A 9,716-nucleotide genomic window follows, 5' to 3' on the forward strand; every position below is an offset into this window, starting at 1 on the left:
CCCTGAGATTCTATCTTACACCTGTCAGGATAAGTTAGGTGACAAACACAAGGAGCAGCTAGGTCATGGTGCTAAGGATGTGGAGAAAGGGGAACACGCGTGTCCTCTGCTGGTGGGAGTGCAAACTCTGGAAACCAGTGTGGGGGTTCTCAGCAAACTGGCAGTCAATCTCCCACAAGACCCAGCTATACTGCTCTTGGGCATATACCCTAAGGATGCTCAGTCATACCACAAGGACATTTGTTCTACTATGGTCATAGCTGCGTTATTTGTAATAGCCAGAACCTGGAAACAACCTAGAAGTCGTTCCACTAAAGAACACATGAAGAAATGTGGCACATTTATTTACACATTGGAGTATTACTCAGCTCTTTAAAGCAATGATATCATGAAATTGGTAGGCAAATGGATGGAACTAGAAAAAAACTTTTGTGTGAGGTAAGCGAGACCCAATATTACACGGTATGTACTCACTCATAAGTGGATATTAACTGAAAGGTAAAGGATAATCTTATTCTCACTCTTAATGAAGCCAGTGTGTGGAATTTCAAGGAATTCCCCCTTCATGTATCTCTCCATGGGGCCCATTTTCTTCTGTCTAATGCGTGACTTCACCCCACGAGGCTCAGTCATGTATTCAAGTCCTGTTGTTATGATGAACCTCATCCCTAAAGGTAATAACGTGTCACCTTTCCTTTTTGAGGACACCCACCACTGTGGGCATCTTACTTCTTTTCGTCACCCTCTATGGAACAGGTGGACTTTCCTCAGGTTACAAGAAGGCTAAGCAACAGACCAAAGACCATTGCCTATTTTATTGACTAATTTCAATTTGGTGCCGAGTCTGTGGCCCATAGGGACTTGATAAAGGGATGAGGAAAGGTATAGTACACATCAGATTTCTTGCATGCTAAGGCTGACAGCGAGGGAGTGGTAGCAAACAGGACTAGGAGGGTCTATGATAGTGACTGGTTTCCATCACAGGAGCTCTAGCTTAATTGGCGGGTTTTGAGCATGGCTCAGATGTGACCTACTCACAGGACCGCTGTGCCTGGCATCTCTCAGGGCTCCGAAATGAAATACTTGCAGGAGCCACACCCCTTCAAGAACACTACCTTGCCAGCCTGTGACTCACTCACATGAAACCCCACTACTACTGATGGCATCACCACAGACCCTGTTAAACATTGTCTGACCAGCTAGAGGCTGGCCCCTGTGTATGCTGAGTGAACATTGGATTTCATTGGTTCATCCGGGGACACCTTTCTGCCATAAGCTCTAGCCTTCCCAGGAAACATCGCAGTAATACCTTTCCAACCCTTGTGAGAAACCCCAGGCTTCCTCGGGGCAGTGCATTTCCATGACCGTCCTATGGTAAGGGGCATAACACAACAGAGGATGCGTGTTTCTCCTCTCAGCGCCTGCCATTGGCCAGCGGGGCTTTATGAGCACATGCAGTTCTGTCATTGGTTGTTGGTGTAACAATGCCCCCTGCTTATCAGCTTCTCCTGAGAGGCTGGGGACCAGACGCCCGCTGAGCTGCTGGGGTGGAAGGATGTGCGCAGCTGTCCTGAGGGCTGCCCAGTAGCCCTCTGCTACCACATCCCAGAGTGAAGAGGAAATCAGGAGGTGACACTATGGGGGTCACGACGTCCAGGCCTTCGTGCTGCTATAGCAGCAGCTGCTCGGACTGTGGTATCAGCCGCTTACTCAGGCTGTTGCGCAGTGTAGTATACTTCTTTCAGTGGAAGATTGAATCTGTTGAAAGAGACCGGGCACAGCTGGAAGGTACTTTCCAGGCACTCAGTGCCCTAGTCTCTTCACCTCAGGACATGGAGGATTGTGTGTGTGAGAGAGAGAGAGAGAGAGAGAGAGAGAGAGAGAGAGAGAGAGAGAGAGAGAGAGAGAGAGAGAGAGAGAGAGAGGAGAGGAGAGAGAGAGGAGAGAGAAGAGAGGAGAGAGAGAGGGAGGGAGAGAGAGAGAGGAGAGAGAGGAGAGAGAGGGAGAGAGAGAGGAGAGAGAGAGAGGAGCGAGAGAGAGAGAGGGAGGGGGAGAGAGAGAGAGGCCTCCAGTTGTCTTCAGTGGCAGTTGAGTTGGAGGGTGTGCCTAGTCCCATAAATTGGGTGAACATTGAACCCTGTACCAAATTCAAATTCTCTTGGGGGACCAATGGGGAAAATTTTTGACCAATTCACAAGAGCTGGGACACAAAAGGCCCTTGAGAGCCTTTCTCCTACTTCCTGGAACCCCCACATTTGAGCATGGCCAATTGGGATTCAGTTTTCCTTACTATCCCAGCTGGTGATTGAGGCAAGAAGGGAGTCAGTGCCAGGTCTTTGCCAAGCGTGTGAGATCAGGGGCACAGTTTACTACCCCTTGTAAGCTGAATCTCACTTGAAGTGAGCGCGAAAGCAGAAAGGTTGAAGGCTTTGGGTGCCTGGGGGTCTAGGGCAGTGTAAGAAGGTTTCCTGAAGTCATTCCAACTTGTGTCTGGTGTTTCTATGTGTCAAGCCTGTGGTTAACATTCATGAGCAACGCTTCAAGAGAAGCCCCAGTCTTGCCATGCCAATTCTCCAGCCATTTGATTGTGACATCATGAGGGCCAGAATTGTGACGCAAACTTAAGCTGCATCATGAAGGAGACCTGGGCCTGTCTCTCTCTTTGGTGACTTATTAGACAACATTTGACAGTAATTGTGGTCCTGGATGGAATGTGACCACAGAGCTTGACCTGTAAGGTGTACAAGACACTCCCAGTTGTAGGTGGTTGACAACTTTGTGTCAGTTAATGTGCACAACAGGAACCAGGAGACATAATTTCCTTACCTGAGTAGAGAGGCTAATAAATGTGCTAGGGGTTACACCGAATATTGGTTAAAGACACTGTGCTTATAACCAAAGCTATATGGTTCCCAACAGGTGCCCATGAGCAGGGTCACCCAGTGCAGAACATGGCAAAGTCAGGATTTGAACCTGGACATTCTGCCTCCAGAATCTGAGAGGTCCCCATCAGGCTTCCTGTCCCTTGCCTGTTGTCCTCAAACCAGAAGCATTCTGCTTGCAGATGACATGGTTTTGTACCATATCATTTTGGGAGAGGATTCACCAGAGTGAGTTTTTGACTTTAAGATTAATTCATGACATCTGTTGTGTCCCCAATTCACAGGTGAGCCCAACACCAAGATTGTAAAAGGTATTGTGACAAGCTGTGGCAATGACTATGGCTGGATAGAAGACTGTGTCTTCTTCAGCACTGATGTTGTGATCGGCCCTCTTCCTCTTCAAGCTGGAGATAAAGTTTTGGCTTTTGTGGAGGAAGACCCACTGTCACATGACTTGAAAGCAACCGAAGTAAGCTTTGCATATGTGTGGGAAGACTCTTTTCCCATAGGGCTTTCAACCTTGGTATTGCCTTTTAATCTAACCTAAACTAACCTCCCCAGTGCTCATATACTGCTTGTCATGAAAGTTGTGTCACATCTGGACACAGACAGGTCTGTAGTGCAGTTCACTTGGGACTAGCCTCCTATAGCTGTAGTTGTTCTTTGCTTCTCTCTCTCCTATGTGTTTTTGGGGGAGAATGAGTGCCTGAGGGAGAGGAAGAGGCAGAAGGAGAGAGAGAGAGAGAGAGACAGAGAGAGAGAGAGAGAGAGAGAGAGAGAGAGAGAGAGAGAGAGATAACTCGCACAGGGTGGTAGGTGGTAGTGCTGTGTCTCACTCTACTGCCTGGGCGTCCTCATATTCCTGAAATCCTTCACCCTCATTCTGTGGAGCACGATGGACATGCCACCATACCCACCCCTGAGTTCCCACCTGTACACTGTAATGTCCCGAGTTGTCCCAGTGTTCAAACAGAAGGATCAACAGCGATAAGCAGTAGACACAGCACCATCTTGCAACAGTTTTGTGAGGTAAAATCTGTGTTTTCAGGGATCATTCACAAGAGGGGAATTGCCATCTGAAATGATGTGTGTTCACCTTTCAGAAAGCACTCACTGAGGGATCCGCTGTGTTCTCCCATTTGAGGGGTGAGATCCATGAGTTTACGGTTTCTGGACTCATGAAGTATAGCACGGAGAAGAGACTGGATGAAATTGTCTGCTACCTTTGCTGCACTCATCGAACTCCTTGCACCAGGCTGCCTCTTTTGCAGTGTTTGTAAGGAAGGGCTCTGATCATCCAGAGACTTGCAAATCCTAGGAGGGAAAAGCAGCCTGAAAATTTCCCTGGGAGCTGGTGCAACTCTTCAGGAGTAGGCATTCATTTTTATCTTCTGACAGCCACTGATCATCCAGACATATTGTTACTGTTTGCATATCAAACAGAATGGGACTCTTAAGAAAAGGAACATATGAAGGCTTCATGGGTCATTGTCGCATCACCAGCTAATTCTAACTCACCCATGTCCTGTTTCTTATCAGAGTTAAGTTGCACCTGAACATTTAGCAAGACTGGATTCGACAATGTGCTCACACAGAAGGAGGAACCATATCTCAGTGTTTGTTTCTTTCCACAAAGTCGAGACAGCCTCCCCCCTCGCCCTTGCACGCATGCATGCAGTGCCTGTATTATATTGAAAGGCTGCTTGTGTGTTCCTCACAAGCAACTCAATCTGGGTTCGCTCCCTGTTGTGTTAAGGGAATGGGGTTGGTGACAATGGGTCCTGGACATGAGGCTTCTGGGTAGGTTCACTGGGCGCTATGGCTATGAAGTTGTGTCGCATCTGGGCACAGACATGTCTGTAGTGCAGTTCACTTGGGAGTAGCCGCCATGGCAGTGGATAGACTAGTGCCTGGTATTTCACTTCTCAAGAAAAGTCAGTTTGAGGGAAATAACCATGGCATTGGTCGTGGCAGCTGGAAAGAGCCCAGTGTAGAAAGATTTCCCGATGAGCGGAGCTGTTTGCAACAAAGGAGCATGTCTTAAATCTGGAATCGTTGATTCTCTCAGGGCCCTTCCTAGTTCAGCCCTTCCCCAGGCTGTGTTAGAGACACAGGTGATTCCATTCTGATTTTGATCGTTTATATTGGTGCTTCCCCATCTGGTAGGTATGTGTCTTCTCTGAAGATGATAAGCCTAGAGATCCAGACTCCAAGATTCATGATTTGTCTGTGTGTGTTTCCCTCGTGAAGAAAGACATGATCTACATCGCCGATGAGTACTACTTCTACCTGGACAGCATTTCTAAAGGTACCATTTACATGCTAAAGGCTTGTCTCTTTTCACATTGGAGGCTGTAGTGCCCACATGGTTTGGCTGCAACAACTTAGCTGCATTCGGGGCTCTTTGTTATCTCTGGTCTTTCTTAGGTACTGAAAGAAGTACAATACAGGTATGAACAGGATATGTTTGCAAATATCACACTATTATGAACTAGGTGCTCATTAGTTGAGTGCTGACAGTAAAATAGGCACACATGTTTAATTCATGTGAGTATTCAACTCTGATAGCAAAATTATTAGAAATGCATACAAATCTTTACAGTTCTTAATGTTTACTCATCTTTAAATGTGTGTGTGTGTTGTGTGTGTGTGTGTGTGTGTGTGTGTGTGTGTGTGTGTGTTGGTGTGTGCAGATGAGTACAGTTGCCTACAAAGTTCAGTAGAGAGTGTGCAATGTCTTGGAGCTGGAGGTATAGGTTGTTGAGAGCCACACAGAAAGTACTTTTTGAAAACCGTAAACTGTGCTGTGGCCAGAGTGATGGAGCAGATGGTTAAGACACATAGTTCTCTCCAGACAACCCGAGTCTTGATCCTAACACCCCTGTGTATATATGGATGCAAGAGAGGCAGAGAGACACAGAGACAGATAGGGTGGGGGATACAATGAGAGGGGGAAGAAAGCAAGAGAGGAGGAGAGAGAGAAAGAGGGAGAGAGGAAATAGAAGATTAAAGAAAGGAAATAGCAAGAGGCATCTCTAGAGAAGGACTTAGTGGGGAGGCGGGCAAGAAAGAGAGAGGGAGGCCCAGAGAGGGAAGAAGAGGGGGGAGGGAGGGATGTAGAGGGAGATGAGACAGATGACTGGAGAGAGGGAGTGAATGAGGGTGCTCGAGGGAAAGGGGCAGGAAGAGAAAGAGACAGGGGAGGGAAGAGAACGGGTCGGGGAGAGATGGGAGATGGAGAGAGAGCATGAGAGAAGGGAGAGAGAGAGCTCTAGAGAAGCGAGATGGGGACAGAATGGAAAGGAGAGGGGAGCGATGGGCAGTGAGGGAGAGAAAGGGAAAGAGAAATAGGGAAGTAAAGATGGGCATGGAGAGAAAAGAGGGAAATAGAGAAAGAAGGAGATGATAAGCAGAGAGGGTGAGGCAAAGAGATACACAGGAGGGAGATGGAGAGAAAATCAGGGAGGAGGTCGGAGAAGGGGAGAGATCTTGGAGGGAGAAAGGGAGAAGGGGGACAGGAAGCGGTAGAGGGGGGTAAAGGAAAAGAGAGTGGGGGAAACGGAGAGGCAGGGAGGGAGAAGGAGGAGAGGGAGAGGGAGATGGAGAGAGGGGATGAGACAGGATAGAAAAAAGGATCTGGAGAGCAGGGGAGATGGAATGAGAGCGGGAGAGACAGATAGAGTCAGAGAGAGGGAGATGGAGAGACAAGCGAGGGAGGAAGAGAGAGAGGAGAGGAAGGAAGACAGGCATGGAGGGGAGGAATAGAGAGGAGGGACAGAGAGGGTGGGCTAAGGGAAAGAGATAGACAGAGGGAGAGATGGAGATGAGGAGCCAGATAGACAGGGAGGGAGAGATATGGAGGAGCAGATGAAGGGAGGAAGAGGATTATGGACAGGAAGAGAGAGGGAAGGGGTGCAGGGAGGAAGAGAGGAAGTGTGAGGGAGAGGGGTGCAGGGAGGAAGACATGAAAACAGACAGGAAGGGAGATGAAGGGAGAAGTGGACTCAAGACCATGTTGTGGGTGGAGCAGAGGGCAGGAGAGAAATAGACAGTCATAAGGAGGAAGAGAGAGGGAAGGAGGGGGACAAATGGAAGCAGGGTAGGAGAGAGGTGAGGGCGGAGAGGGAGTAGAGAGACTGAGGGTGAGAGGTGGAGGGAAAGAGGGGTATATGGGCAGGGAGATGTCTAAGGAGAGAGAAATGGAGGGCACAAGGGAAACAAGAGGGACAGAGAGGGAGAAAAAGGAAGAGAGACACTGTCAGTTATGGAGGGAGGGAGGGAGGGAGGGAGGGAGGGGTGGAGTGTGGTACAGAGGGTGGGGAAGGGAGACAGAAAGCAAGGGGCACATAGAGGGACGAAGAGATGGGAGGGGGAGATAGAGAGGGAGCGGCATAGAGAGAGGGCAGGAGAGAGAAGAGAGCAAGTGGGAGAGTGGGAAGGACAGAGAGGGAGGGAGAGAGGGACAAGACAGAGAAAGATAAAGGGGAGGGGAATACAGACAGTGAGGGAGCAAGAGAGAGAGGGGAAAGCAGACAGAGAACTACCTAGTTTGAAGACTACTTAGAACTACTTAGTCTGGAATACATGACCTGCTGTGTCAAAAAGCACACTCTGACTGTGACCAATTAAGCAGGAAATCGTCCAGTGTTCCCAAAGAAATGGCCTGTAATGTCATTGTCCATTTGTCCACTTGACTGGGCTAAGGGAAAGGAGTAAAACCGATGTCTAAAAGTTATCGATGTCACTCCTGAAGCAGAGGCAGGCAGAACTCTGTGAGTTCGAGGCCAGCCTGGTATATAAAGTGAGTTTCAGGACAGCTCTGGACAGCAGGGAGAAGCCCTGTCTTGAAAAACCAAACAAACAACCAAACAAGAATTACAATTTCTTTTCTGGCTGGAAGATTCATAAGCCATCTGTGCTTTATACCAAATACTCAGTTGATCATGGTACCACAAGTCCTTGCAACCATTGAAATTTCATGTAATTGCTCTATACAGAGCCTTCTAATAGATGAGACTGGAGGTAGATGGCAGAATTTTAAACTCAATTTTCTTTTAGCTATCTTAGGTTTTACACCATATGAAGGGGACTGGCTAGATATTGAGTATTCTGCAGAAGAAGGATCGCCAAAGATCTCAATACACTCACTGAAGGCCACACAGTGTAGGCGCCTGGAGGAGGTAACTGCTTTTCTGTATTGTTGGTGTGTTTCAAAGCCTCCTTTGGTGGTGTTTGTAACCAGTTATCTGTTGGGTGTTCAGAGGAATATGAACATGTGGAAGATATCTCCTCGACCTAATTTTTCAGTGGTAGGACTTTAAACAATTAACGAAAGATAACAGAGAACATGGACATACCATTCTGAGTCACAGGGCTTACCACTTGGACACATGTTATGTGTGCTATTCTAAAAAGAACAGGGGAAAAGATGAGCAGTCCAGAGAACACTGTGAGGAAATTGGAAATGATAAATGGGCCTGGGGCTGGCGTGCTGGTTCAGCTAGCCTGAAAATGAGTCTTCTATACAGGTTCAGACAAAATCCTGAGCTTCAAGAGAGATGGGGTCTGGGAGGTAACAGTCTACTTCATGCTGGTTTCGTGTCAATCCTTGGTCTGTCCACATCAACCCCAGCGGCTAAAGGCCACTTATGACTAATACTTTGGACATGGCCTCTCCGCAGCTGGACAGAGCCACAAGAGGTTGCATCTGTGGAAGGGAGTGGGTGACTCAGCACCCCAGGGTTGGCGGTGTAATGGGCAGAACAGGGCAAGGTGCCTGGGTGGGTCAGCAAGTGTTTAGAGCCAGGGTGTGGAGGAACAGGGGCTGTCCAGGGGTTCAGTTTTCCCATACTCAGAGCCACACTTTGTCTTGACAGGTCCGTATAACTAGCATGCACAGACGACAAGGAGTGTTGAATCATACCATCTTCTTCACCTTAGAATCACTGAAACGCCCCGTGGGCTACACCCCTCATGCAGGCCAACTTGTCAGCGCGGTGATAGTGCAAAGCATCCGGCCCAACTACAACTGGAGGGCAATCTCCATGACTCCAGTGCTCATGATGTAGGGGCCGGGGCCCTGAGAGCCCTCTTCATGTGCTTTCTATCAGTACAGGGCCTCATTTAAAGCAAACGCTTATGTTAGGAATTTTAAAGAAAATGGTATGTGAATTTTCTGGCCACTATACTGCTTAGATCTCTCTCCAGGGAGAGGGCACTCGGTGTGGGAAGGGACTTTATCCATCAGAACACATGCTCAAGCTGCCTCTTGATGGCAGCAATGCCAGCATATGACCTGAGTTGAAATACCCAGACTTCTGAGACCAGCAGTGTGCCCTCTGCTGCCACTGGGGCTGGTTTGCCCCATGAGGAATGCAGACGAAAAAGCATTTGACAGCCAGCTGCTTGCTGGGTTCCATGTGGAGTCTGCTCATGGGGGGTGTGGTGTTTGTTTGCCCATGGCGTTTTCACTCTCCTACACCTACTCAATTGTTACAGTCATTATCTGCCTGGGGTCCATCTTCCCATGCTAGACTGTAAGTGTTGTCATTATAGCAAACCCTCCGATCGCAGGAAAGAAGGACGGAGTTCACATTACTAATTTTAACAAATGAATTTAAGAGCATCAGTAGTGTTTACCCATAGCGAACTGACCATCCAGTCCCAGGCAAAGAATTTTCAGCATGCCACTAGCACATCGTTGAGTCTTCACACATAACATCAGTCTGACCCTTAGGTTTTGGGGCCCTGTGATCCTGCAGAAGGGGTCGATGTCAGGGACCTGGTGGGATGATTGGGCCCCAGATGGTGGAGTTCCGGGACTCGGGTACATGA

The 9,716-nt window shown here is 48.3% G+C and overlaps 1 protein-coding gene across 1 annotated transcript; it reads left to right on the plus strand.

Annotated features, from left to right (window-relative positions):
• Positions 1-1,637: 1,637 nt before the first annotated feature.
• Positions 1,638-9,716, plus strand: LOC100769068 (cancer/testis antigen 55-like). Its single transcript, XM_027432101.2, has 6 exons — positions 1,638-1,788; positions 3,167-3,351; positions 5,049-5,190; positions 7,941-8,062; positions 8,759-8,946; positions 9,644-9,716. Exons 1-6 carry the CDS (start codon positions 1,638-1,640, stop codon positions 9,714-9,716), a joined length of 861 nt encoding a protein of 286 aa, XP_027287902.2.

This window comes from Cricetulus griseus, chromosome X (genome assembly GCF_003668045.3).
Source record: "Cricetulus griseus strain 17A/GY chromosome X, alternate assembly CriGri-PICRH-1.0, whole genome shotgun sequence".
NCBI classification, from domain to species: Eukaryota; Metazoa; Chordata; class Mammalia; order Rodentia; family Cricetidae; genus Cricetulus; species Cricetulus griseus.

Bases quoted from the DNA above. Each gene is read 5' to 3' on its own strand.
- LOC100769068 (XM_027432101.2), top strand. From the start codon at position 1,638: ATGGGGGTCACGACGTCCAGGCCTTCGTGCTGCTATAGCAGCAGCTGC. The intron at 1,789-3,166 runs GTACTTTCCAGG...CCCAATTCACAG, and splicing joins AGACCGGGCACAGCTGGAAG to GTGAGCCCAACACCAAGATT. The intron at 8,947-9,643 runs GTAGGGGCCGGG...GTGATCCTGCAG, and splicing joins ATGACTCCAGTGCTCATGAT to AAGGGGTCGATGTCAGGGAC.